General features: G+C 37.2%; 1 protein-coding gene across 1 annotated transcript in view; it reads right to left on the bottom strand.

The window, feature by feature from the left end:
- Positions 1-13529, bottom strand: part of SVEP1 (sushi, von Willebrand factor type A, EGF and pentraxin domain containing 1) — a 291067-nt gene that overhangs the window by 128979 nt on the left and 148559 nt on the right. The window contains 3 exon segments of the mRNA XM_075204846.1: positions 2831-2922; positions 10448-10609; positions 12976-13137. Coding sequence (XP_075060947.1) covers positions 2831-2922; positions 10448-10609; positions 12976-13137 — 416 coding nt within the window.

Genomic DNA, 13529 nt, shown 5'->3' with positions numbered 1-13529 from the left:
TTAGAATATCAGTCTGTCCCTGATGTATTTCCTGGAGAGAAATGGCTTCTTTGCTGGCTTTCTTGACACCAGGCCATCCTCCTAAAGTCTCCGCCTCACTGTGCATTCAGATACACTCACATCTGCCTGCTGCCATTCCTGAGTAAACTCTACACTAGTGGTGCCCCGATTCTGCAGCTGAATCAACTTTAGGAGACGGTCCTGTCGCTTGCGGGACATTGGGCACCCTGAAGCTTTCTTCACAACTATTGAACCTCTCTCCTTGAAGTTCTTGATGATCCGATACATGGTTGGTTTAGGTGCAATCTTACTAGCAGCAATATCCTTGCCTGTGAAGCCCTTTGTTGTGCAAAGCAATAATGACTACACATGTTTCCATACAGATAACCAATATTAACAGAGAAAGAACAATGATTTCAAGCACCACCCTCCTTTTAAAGCTTCCAGTCTTTTATTCTAACTCAATCAGCATGGCAGAGTAATTTTCAGCCTTGTCCTTAACACTCTCACCTGTGTTAACAAGAGAATCACTGACCTGATGTCAGCTGGTTCTGTTGTGGCAGGGCTGAATGCAGTGGAAATGTAAATTAAAGATCACTCTTCATGGCATTCTGGAGTATATGCAAATTGCCATCATAAAAACTGAGGCAGCAGACTTTGTGAAAAATAATATTTGTGTCATTCTCAAAACTTTTGCCCATGACTGTAATAAATCTATTTTATCAATTTCAGCATAGCTCTCCTTTAATAATATAATAATATAATATGTGCTTTAGTAAAATGGTTGCATTGTTTTTATGTGTATAGCTAGTATACATGAAAAACAGTCAGTATTTAACTTATGTGCAAAACAGAATACTAGTTTACACCCTTTGAATTGTAACATGGTTTTGTCCAGGAGTCTTAAATAAGAAGTTTCTCAAGTTAAGATCCTTAATGAATCAGGCCCTAAGTGACTAAAGTAATAGACCATGGAGGGGGGCTGTAGGTGTAGCTCTTATATATATTTTAATAAGGCTGTTGACACTGTCCAACACAGACTGTTAAATAAACTGAAAAGCTTGGGTCTGGATTCTAAGATGGTTGAATGGATAAGATCTTGGTTGCAGGATAAAAAAACATAAGAGTTGTAATAAATGGAGTGCATTTACAGGAGGGAAAGTTTACAAGTGGAGTACTCCAAGGATCTGTACTTGGACCAGTGCTTTTAATATCTTTATTGGTGACATTGCAAATGGTATTGATGGGAAGTATGCCTTTTTACAGGTGAAACAAATGATTGATTATCTAGGTAGACTAGAGGAATAGTCAAGAGAGTGGCAGTTACAGTTTAATGACAAAAAATGCAAAACCATGCACTTAGGTCTCAAAAACCCAAAGGCTAAATATAGTGTTAACAACACTTTAATGGAAACTACTGCGGAGGAAAGGAATGCCGGAGTCACTAATTCAGGTGACTTAAAGTCAGGTAAGCAATGTAACAAAGCAATGAGATTGGCAAGTTAGATGCTTGGTTGCATAGGGAGAGGAATCAGTAGCAGAAACAAAGAAGTAATATTGCCACTGTATAGGTCATTTGATATGGCCTCATCTAGAATTATGTGTTTATTTCTGGAGGCCATATCTCCAGAACGATATAAATACATTAGAGACTGTACAAAGAAGAGCAACTAAACTGGTGCATGACCTACAGCACAAAACTTACCCAGAAAGACTAAAGATCTTAAAATGTAAGGTTTGGAGTAGAGAAGGGAAAGGGCAGATATGCATCAAATATATAAAGGGTTTTAACAAGGTACAGGAGGGAAACATTCTTCAAAGGAAGATAAATATTAGAACATGAGAACATACACTGAAACTGAAGGAAAGTAGGAAACAGGTAACAGGAAATTAGAAGAAAAATAACTTCACAGAATGGGTAGTGGATAAGTGGAATAGCCTCCCATCAGCGGTGGTAGAGGCCAATACAGTGAAGCAATGCAAACATTCTTGGGATAGACTTAAGGATATTCTTAAAAAGAAATAAGAGTCAAATAGGGTTGGAGGTTACCATAGGTTAAAAAATGCCCAGACTAGATGGGCCAAATGGTGCTTATCTGCCTTCAAATTCTATGTTTCAAAGTTCAGTTACAAATATTATTAAGTAAAAAAAATTAAAATTCATATTTAGCATTTTAGAACATACACTGATACATTCTTATAAAAATGTCATCTATAACATATACAGTATATAGTACTTTGTATTTGATACACATGTAGTGGTCAGGCAACATCCCATTAGCTTACCTCACCATTTTTTAGAAACCAGAGTTATATCTTATATGCGAATCATATTTTATTCTCTGACAAAGAACTGCCCAAGAGAATTCACGTCCAATAACAGAGCAAAATGTTGATTAAATAGTTAATATTTTAGTATAGATGAAAGTATTGATGTGCTTCTTTGAAATTAATTCCCCAAATATTTTTGCCTTATGTCTTAGTAGAACAGTTTTATTTATATTGCAATCTTATAGAATTGTACTTTGACTTTCTATGTTATTGCTTTTTGTCACATACAGTGTACGTACATCATGTAGAATGTGTCTGAGCCCATTCCCTGTAAGACTGTAGACTATTGTTTTATTGAGCTTCACACTACTTATCATTGGAATTAAACCTCAAAGCGTTGACTTTAATATTAAAACATTGATTCAGGTAAAGAGGTTACAGTTACATTAACGTTATGCATTAGTTGCTTAGCTTTGCAAATGTATTCAGTAGACTTTCTTTATCTGACTATGCTGCTATGCCATTAGAGGAAGCACAATGAAACAAATTGTATCCTTGCCTGACTGCTGACTTTGTATTTGCTGTTGACACTTTGTGGAGAAATGGGAATCATTACACTTTCCTCTGCTGCCGAGAAGCTGGAGCCAAAACCTACAAAATAACATTATGAGAAACACATTATCAATCTTGTGATTAGTTATAACATCTGTGATTAAAGTAAAAATACCAGCTCTCTCTTTTGTAGCAATTGAAGAGGGGCTGCTGTATCACTAAACCACTATATTATTGCCATTTGGCTCCTCTGCTACATTGCGGTCACATATAGCTGCTGCCTTTTACAACCAAACATTCAACAACATAAACTCTCAACCCAGGGTGCTGCAAACTTCCGTGTGCCATGCAGAACACTCTCCAGCCATTTTGTGCCTTCCCGCATACCATTTATGTCAGTCATGGCACTAATAACTGTAATAAAAAGTAATAAACAACATTAAAGAGCATCTTTCAGCTCCATATAATAACCTAATGCCAGACTCATGAAAAGAAAACGGAATGTGAAACCAAGTTGCCAAGGTGACAACTATAAGCCCTGCTCATTGAATTCTTTTAATTACTTTATTAAACCTAGTCAACATCTCTCGGTGAGAAGTTCTCACTTATGACAATCATGCATATTAAATAATGAATCAGCAATAGTAATAACCAGGTAATGTCAAACTGCCTTTTAATAGCAGCCAGGTTCTGATAAAGGCTGTACACAGTTGTCAACATTTTAAAATAGTAGCAAAGGCTTCTTTGTGCCGATCAGTGTGTGTCACAACATGTCATTGTGCTGAGCAAGTGTGTGTCACAGCACGCCATGTGTGGTATGATCTAGATAGATATATGATGACTGCTATCCCCATCATGTTTTTTACTGAACTTGGTCATAATGTCAAGTGTCTGCACTTTCAATGCTCCTAGGGGGTATATTTACTAAACTGCGAATGTGAAAAAGTGGAGATGTTGACTATAGCAACCAATCGGATTCTAGCTGTCATTTTGTAGAATGTACTAAGTAAATGACAGCTAGAATATGATTGGTTGCTATAGGCAACATCTAAACTTTTTCAAATCCGCAGCTTAGTAAATATACCTGTAAAACTTTAAATATTAAGATAGCTGTAACTAATGAAGGAAATTTTCATAGGGATTTCGGGTCAAGTATTATATACTGGACACATATGAAACACAAATGCTGCATTGGTATTGGTTCAGATAAACAATGCAAATTAACAAGCCCAAGTATGCAGCGCGTGCATATGCAGGGCACAGGACAAAAGCTTGGTATTATACAACCGCATTATGCTAGTACTCCAACACTCCACTAGGATTCCCTTCCTGGCTATCCCAGACTTCACACTTATATAGATGAATACAGTTCCAACACTTGCAGCTCACCATTTGGCAGTTGTGTTTTGGAAATTGCTCTATGCCAGTTTCTGGAACTGTAAGTAACAGGTTTAACTAAAAAGCCTTTATCTACGCACTAAGCTTAAAAAGGTTAAACAGAAGACGGCTACCACCTTTCCCAATGTTTAACATCAGAGACCAGATAATTCAGTTCAATTCAATTAATTCATTCACAGAGTATAATTAACTCTGGTGTCTTTACATGCTATCAACCGGTGGTAGTCACTTTAACGGTGCTGATAACACTGACAGTGACTACCACGAAGGGAAAAAAACGAAAATGACTTCCCCGACTTAGAAGAAATGATGACTGACCTTAACAATGACAGAAGAAGTTCCCGGCAGTGTGAGAACAAATCACGACCCCTAGTAAGAACAGCATCTTGTTTCTACATAGTTTTCAATTGCGACCTTTGCATCACTATTTTTAAAGTGGCAATGCCGCTTCTCATCCGACCTGTTACACTTAAGCCGAAGTGTAATACTTAGGTTGAATAGGAAGCGGCATTGCCGCTTTAAAAATAGTGATACAAAGGTCGCAATTGAAAATTATGTAGAAACAAGATGCTGTTCTTACTAGGGACCGTGAATTGTTCCCACACTGCCGGGACCTTCTGTCATTGTTAAGGTCAGTCATCATTTCTCCTAAGTCGGGGAAGTCATTTTCGTTTTTTTCCTTCGTGGTAGTCACTGTTGGTGACACCACCTCCAAAATTTCTTACCCCCACCCCTATTAACCATACTCACTATCTTTATTATGTACAAGACAGGACATTTTTCAATATGTTATATCATACAATAGTATTATTTTAGTTGGAGGTCCTTATGCTAATCTTTATAATTCTCAGCATTACTCTTAATTTGGACCCTATGGTGTAATAGCTAGGATTTGTGTAGGGCTGACCCTGTTAAGTGCAAGCAGTACACTACTAAGATTCCTTTTTTTTCTATGTTGAAAAAGTGATTTCATTACTGTGGAAGCAACCGGAGACTTCTTTAGTCAATTTTCAGGCCTTTCATTAGATAGACTCTTCACTCCTTTTTATGTTATCCCTGTGTCACCTTACCAACCATGTGGCTATATAAGTTCCTATGAAGTAAAGTTCACTTCACTGAACTATTGACATTATATAGATTGATTTCTGGTTATAGTCCTTGTTATGTGTTATTCATTTTTTTGTTTTATTGAACTTATTATGTATATGAATTGATGCGTCACACTTTGTAACTTTTCTATTAACCAGTGGATGATAATTTGTATTAATGCGTGCAATTTGTACTTATGTTTACACAATCACTTTAATCTTCTTAATAACATGTTCTTCCGATTGCTCCAGCTCCAAAACCATTGGTCTCCCAATTTGGTATCAGATTTCTGGAATTTGCTCTATGTCCTATTCAGGTAATGTTTATTGTGGCTCTAACTAATTGTCAATAATAGTGACCATTCACCATTCAGAGTGTCAGGATACCCCCCCACACATTGATTGGTGGAAATATCCACCAATCAGAGTGTGGAATCATAATCATTATATTATTGGGCAGCTCACTTTTTTTGTGAGTACAAATCATCAATATTCTTTTTTTTTTCTTTTTATAAAAGTGATGAACAGAACCGAATTGTTAGAGCTGGTTATTTTGCATAAGATTTGTATTTCTGTACTGCACATGCGCAGCAAAAATGCATATGCATATTCCCCATATAGTTATATGTGTAGAGATGGCTTGTGTCTCTTAAAGCCTGGGGAGGCCAATTGGCGCTAGCAAGCGTAAGGACATGTTCATGTAATTGTGTCACAATTAGATGTAGACACATACACAGATAAGCCTTTCTAGCTGCTTCTGATTGGCTGATTGCGTATTGGTCTCTCCATAGTACTTAAATCATTAGCATAGCTCCTATATCAAGTTCATCTGTCTATTCAAATGACTGAACTGACATTTGGATTACTAAAAGACAATTCCCATTTGTTTTTTGAAGGGGAGAATAACAGATATGAATTAGTATTTTGTATATGTGCTTACATATACAAAATAATTTTCCATTTATTAATAACTGTTAAGACACCATTCTCACGTTAGAATTTAGTACTAACACTATCAAGCCACATCTGTATACTATTGTGGCGGGGCATAGATATACTCACTTGTTTTGCCTGACATACTCCTGGCACAAATGCTTTACTTTTTTGAGCTGGACACATTTTGAGATGCATCCAATTGAACATATACATGCAAAGACACTATTTTATCAGGGTATTTTTCCTACATACGATCTAAGCGCATTTGGATCTACGTGAGACCCTAAATATTCATGGTCTGTCTTCTGTTCTATAACATACTTGTTCACACCAATTCGTTTTAGTCATTCATCAAAAATGTCTCTCCAATCAATTGCATGCAAGGAAAATGAAACAGTCATGGATGAAAACTGTAGCATCTAGCATTCTTTAGAGGAATCTTAGAGCTTATGTGCTGAAAAACATTGGTGTGAACAAGCTCATTAAGAAAAATGTATTTTAACTTCAATGCCGTTTTCAAGAATTAAACAGGACATTGTAACTGCATTACAATTGCATTTACTTTAGAGAGAAATGAAAATAACTGGAGGCAGAGCATAAGAGTCCTGCAACTGTCGTCAATAAGTGAGAACAGTGTAGTTGTAGAACTAACTCCTATCTGTACAGAACTGTGCATGGATTTGTGTAGCAGAATGCAGAGCAAATACATTTTACACAGAACAATGGATGGCTCTTGGCAGGTCATGTGACTACATCACTTCTGCCGGATGTACCTAATTATGTGTAAAAAAAACAAAAACAAGGAAATGAATGATCTTGCAAAGTGTGCACAAATATGTATTCTTTATTTTACGTGGCAGCATATTACTATTTATTTTCCTCTTCATAAATAAATCTCTATATGAGATCCTGTGGATTTTCATGTAATGCAATGCAGATCTGCTTTTCTTGCTGGCACAAGTGGATTGTGCAGTGTTAGAGAAATAAAAGAGGCTGTGTGACCTTCTATTGGACAGTGTGCCCTAATGGCGCTCAGTGCCTCTTCTGGTTGGTTTAATAGCAAATAGTTGTAATCCTGCTCCATAATAAAGGTAAGTTTATCAGAAGTACCTGGAACATGAAACTATTAACCTCACCATGGAACTTCTTATGCTCTGCTGTAAACTAGGCATGTTTATTCAGTGTCGACCATGTGTAAATTACATATACAAACAATAATATATATACTGAATATATATATATATATATATATATATATATATATAGTGTAACAAAGGGAGGCATTTACCTGACAAGATGCAGAGAAAGCATACAAGCAGAGTAAGACATTGGCGCAGTTATGCACCTAAATTGAGGTTAAATCAGGTAAAGACTTATGTATAGTTTAAAGTTTGGTTAACTTACATGAGTTGAAAGCTCCTTCCTCTCATCAAACAGACAGGGTGTGTCTGTTAGTGCAAACAGAGCCAGTGATGGGTGTTTCCTCTTAAAGGGAAGGTGGGTGTGTCACCTGCCCATCAAGCTAAGGCTGGGGAAGGAGTATCATGTATAAAAGCTTACTTGTGTCATTTGTGCACTGAGACCAACGCTGGGGAAGCTGGCTGGTCTTGAGAGAGCTGGTCTATGTCTAGCTAGTGTTTAGGGTCTCCAGAATTGCTGTGAAATTCATACGGTGTCAAATACATTTTAACCATCCTGACAATAAAGCTGCATAAAAAGAAGAAGTTGTTTGCGTGTGCTTCAGCAGTAGCGGGCTCCTGCCACAAAATATATATATATATATATATATATATATATATATATACACACACAAGTTAACCCGATACTCATGCATTCTAGTCAAATCAAGCTACTTAAGGTGTTAAAAAGGTTCTTGTCATGCATTTAGGGCTAGGCCAGGCCTCCTCAGGGGAAGAGCGTTACTTCCCGACGTAAGCGCCCTTTTTTAACGTGGTTTTGTCCACATGTCACCACCTCATCATTCTTCTCCATCACCTCATCCTTCATCTTCATCGCCACACCCTTAATCTCCATCGTCTTACTGTTCTAAAACCTCTCGATACACAACGTTTCTGCTAAACACCTTATTGCTGTGCTCAATCAGTCTTCCTTGAAGGACAGTATTCATAACCTGCACTTTCAAATCACTGCTTCTCCGTACTCGTGAAAATGCGGCATACAATTGTCCCTGACCAAACACAGGCTCTGGTAAATAAATACCCACACGGTCAAGAGTTTGAGCCCTCAACTGGTAAATTTAGCCTTTACTACCCCTCCCACAGGGGGAAGGGGGGATGATGGAAGTTAACTGACTTCACTATTATAATTTTTTTGTCAAATAATGTCAGTATACCAAATTTCAGGTCAATTGGATGAGCCCTTTCTGAGAAAATAGTTTTTTCCACACACACTAACACACGCCGCTAGGCTTATATATATTAGAGATATATATATATATATATATATATATATATATATAATCTCATGATATAGTTGTTTTGAATAGCTAAGTTAGTAATTTTATCACCAAATGTATGAGTGAAAAAATACAGCTATATTATTAAAAGAAATGGTATATATATTAATCACTCAGTTACAATACAGTCACTACTCCAATCCAAACGTGCCTATATCTACAATATTTAATGTTGAAAACACAAATCAAATACTTAAATGAAACAATAGTCTGTTATGGAGCAATGTCCTCCATTAAATTTGGACAAATATTATTTGAAGGCTCCGGTCTGGAAAAGTGGATGCTGTGAATGCATACGTGTAATTAGTGTTGTACTTTTCATCACAAGTGCAAACTTCAGTATTTATTGAGCAATTTGTTATTTATTTTACTATTTTCATCATGCATTTTATTTATTTCATCATGCACTTGAGGATTCTATGAAAACCTACACTCTGGGCCTCATTGCCTATTAGGCTAGAAAGATCACTGCCATGGAAGGGTTCAATGCATAAATGAAATGTGCTTAATCAGCTTATTAGCACATTCCTGGGTGTCTCTTAGATCAGAAGAATATGTAATAGTAGATAACTAAGTATAAGTGTTTGGAAGTACATGTTCCTTATAGCAGATCAGTGTCCCACTAGATTCACTCTGAGAAGGTCTTCCAAATCACACTAGGCCAGTTGTGTGAGTGGATAACACAAGCCTTACACAGTAAACAGTATTCCAGTAATAGTAATTTTTTCCTCAGAAAATCCCACCCATAGCCACAAAAATGTTGCTGTCTGACTCATAGTTTTTGAACCAACACACCAACATCATAGAACGTAAGTAAAAACCATTTATAGCTTACATTCAAGAGGCCAATCCCTAAAACCTAATCCTAATTACAATCTTGGTTTTCAGTTATGCACTGTTCTCTTTTGGCAATTGTCAGGGTTCCAATCAGCCATATCAGGTAGAATAGAACTTGAAATTTACATGGAACTGAACAGGAACTGACAAGTGACTTGTAACAAGATCTACGTCTGACAAACATCACTCCCTTAGGTTGTGGAATTTTCGTAAGAGCCATATTCTGCATAAAATATGAGAAGACGTAGTAGAAGTAGTAGAATCAACTCCATATAGCTAGTATAAATAGTACAGTGTTTTATTTACTGTCTGTTTAAAAATGCACATATATTACTTCTTAGGATTTAATATAGTCTATTATTGCTTAAAATATACAGTGCCCAGATTAAATTCAATTAAATTAGATACAAGGACGGTGAGAGATGTTTGCATGAATCATGAAATCGTCTTATGACAATCTATCACGACTTCATCTAGATAGCCGTTTGTCAACATATTGTTCATGCATGGTAAAATTATATAAATTTTGATTCTTGCACATAGAACTCTTTTTAACATACATTTGTCAGCCACAATCTATTTTTTAATTATAGGCAAAAATACGTAACTGTTAAAATAGCAGTTTTGTTATCATATTGTATAAATCATTACCAATAAAAGAAACACAGATATTGCATTTTTACTAATGTTAACCTATGTATTACTTAAGGGTTGTACAATATTTTGTCAATAAACAATATAATCCAAGCATAGTTAATCAGTTAAAGGTTTTATACCACTTTTGTATCAAGATTATTTGCTGTCAGTATAGCTCAGTTCCATACAAAACAAGTTAACAAGCTCTGCTAACACTGTATCAGAATTCCAATGAACACAAAAGGCAGCTTACTTGAGCAGTCTGTTATCGACCTGGCTCCAGTCATGGTCGTTGTTCCGTAAAACGGACATGACAAGCAATAAGATTTCCCCATTTCGGGCTGATAGTAGTCCCTGGGACAAGGATAGCATGGCACCAGTCCAGACCGAGAAAATTCACCACCGTGGCATGGAACTTAAAAGTAAAAATAAAATGAGTTAAAATTATATATTTATTATACACAAAGCACAGCTTATGAACAATAAATAAATTCCGAGCACAAAAATAATTCTATAAAACATGAATGTCTATTTTCAATAGGTCTTTCTAGCTGTACTCTCCAGTGCTGGAGGAACTGTGTCTAAAATCAATCAAAAATTAATCTATTAGTTCCTTTATAAAACTGAGAACAACTAAGAAAAAAATATTGTTCAGACTGCTGGATATGAAAGATATTTGTCTGATGTATCTATGGCCTACATACAGTCCAATGTTGAAGGCTTGAATATGCATATTAAAAAAAGAAAACCGAAGGCAGCCGATTAAAATCACTAAATATTTTATTCTAAGAAATCAACTTAATTTGAAATCATAAAAGGTATTAAGGGGTTAGAGTGTGGACACAGTAGTTTAAACATTCATATGGTAGCAGGTTAACTAGTCTTGTAACGTCACTTAAATCAGCATTGGACTTTCAGGTAAATAACAAACAATGTGTGCAAAGTAAGGAGGGAAGACACCATCACTGGTTAATAAGAGGTTTAAATGAAAGTGCAAATATATATATATAAGTATGTGTAAATTCATGGGGGAATTTTAGTAATCACATATAGGGATCTATTTATCAAAGGGAGGTAAGCACTAAGTCCTGGGCTTTTGGGAAAAATGGGAGTTTTTTGGACTGGGGTTTAGGGCCTCTCTCTGTTTACTAAAGCTTCTGGGCAGTGAAGACTATCATAGCATTGCCCTTGTGACATTTTTTTGTTAATTTGCCCATAAAATTGCTATGAGCAGAGATAGCAAATCTGGCCATTGGATGGGGTCTTGGCTTTATTATTTAGACTATTCGACCAGGCGATCTGGCTTAGAACAAATCCTGTGAGATCAGTACCAACTGTTAGAAATATGGTAAAAATCAGTCCTTGTTTTAAGGACAGGAAGATAGGGCATATTCTCCCGGGCCTCATCTTGACAAGGATCTCTTTTGAAAAGTGCTCCTCCTAATTTGATTGGAACTGTACATTATAAGTTGAGGAATTTTACTCTTGCGTTATAAGGGGGACGATCTCTGGTGTGGCCTATCATGTTTCTAAGACTATGACCCAGGTAAAATGAACAGTGATTGTTCAGTCAACCTCCATATGGGTAAATTATCTTTATGTATTATTATTATGATTGTTATTGTTGTTATTATTATTAATCTTTATAGGGCGCCACAAGATTTCTGCAGCGCCATACAGGGTAAAACAGTACAGAACAATAACCAAAAAATACCAGGATGTGAAAAACGCCAGATATACTTGCAAAGTGAATTTGGAGCAGAAGAATAGGTAGAGAGACAAGAGGGAAGAGGGACCTGCTCGTAAGATCTTATAACTTAAAAGGAGGGCAAACATACAGGAGGCACAATGGGGAGTTAGAGGGGATCATGCGCAAGAGGAACGAGTAGCAGGATAGGGGAAGAGAGAGGTGAGGAGTTTAAGCATGGAGAGAAGGTTAGGTGGATGGCTGGTAGGCTTTGAGGAACAGATTAGTTTTAAGTGCCCGTTTGAAGGTGCACAAATTAGGGGACAGTCAGATGGAGATTGGGAAGTTGTTCCAATAGAGGGGGACAGCCCGGGAGAAATCTTGGATTCTGTAGTGGGATGAGGTGATCAGAGTAGAGGAGAGGCGACGGTCATCGGCCGGTCACAGGGTATCGGGAGGGAATGTGAATGGAGAGGAGGTTGAAGATGTATGGGGCAGTGGAGTGGGAAAGTGCCTTGTAGGTGAGGGTCAGGAGTTTGGAAAGGATTCTGTAGGGGAAAGAGAGCCATTGAAAGGCAAGGCAGAGAGGAGAGGCAGAAGAGGAGCGGCAGGAGAGGAAGATGAGGCTCTCAGCCACATTGAGGAGGGAGAGGGGGAGACCAGCGAGGAGTATGTTACTGTAATCAAGCAGGGAAATGATGAGAGCATGGATTATGGTTTTAGTGGCATCCTGAGATAGGAAGGGCCGGATGCGGGCAATGTTGTGGAGTTGGAAGCGATAGGTTTGGGTGAGAGATTGAATGTGGGGGGCAATAGAGTGGGAGGAGTTGAGGATGACATCCAGGCAGCGGAGTTAGGGAACAGATGAGATGGTGGTGTTGTTAACAGTGATAGAGAGATCAAGATGGGATTAAGATCTAGAAGGAGGGAAGGCAATGAGCTCAGTTTTGGCAAAGTTAGTTTTGTGAAAATGTGAAGACATCCATGAGGAGATGGTGGAACGGCAGTCAGATACATGAGAGAGGAGAGGGTTGCAATTTACATTCATTTTGTTTCTATACTGTTATGTTTACTTTTTTCATCCTCGTACAAACCTCCACATTCTGACACATCCACAGATCCCCTTTTAATTGTTGACTTTCCTTTAGGACAGGAGACACAGAACTTAGATCCCATATTTGGTTGGTAACTGCCATGTGGACATGACTCACAGGTTTCAAGGCCATTTGAAGAGTAAGTTCCTGGTTTGCACTGAGCTGAAATTAAACACAAAGCATACTTACTGTAGTTTGACTAACATCACAGTCATTTTTATTAGTTGTTCAGTATGTTGAATTTGCATACTGTACATTTTATTACATTTTCTTACACATGAAAGCATAGATTCATAACGAGGGATGTGGCTGCAGGATAGGAGTAGTGGTGCTAATAGAACGACACGGAAACCATGTCTGAGGTAGAGGAAGTATTTCTCTTTACAATATATGTATTATTATATTTTATTCATTTATTTTTTCTTCTACTGACAATGGAGAGTCTCACAGGAATATACAATACTAAGATGCATGTTTCTTCCTCCAGCGTGTGACATTAGTCACAGTGCTAAAACTCTTTTAAAAAGCTCTCATAATATAAGTATTGGTTTTAC

This window comes from Mixophyes fleayi, chromosome 1 (assembly GCF_038048845.1).
Source record: "Mixophyes fleayi isolate aMixFle1 chromosome 1, aMixFle1.hap1, whole genome shotgun sequence".
NCBI classification, from domain to species: domain Eukaryota; kingdom Metazoa; phylum Chordata; class Amphibia; order Anura; family Limnodynastidae; genus Mixophyes; species Mixophyes fleayi.
This window is presented reverse-complemented; position numbering and strand designations above follow the sequence as displayed.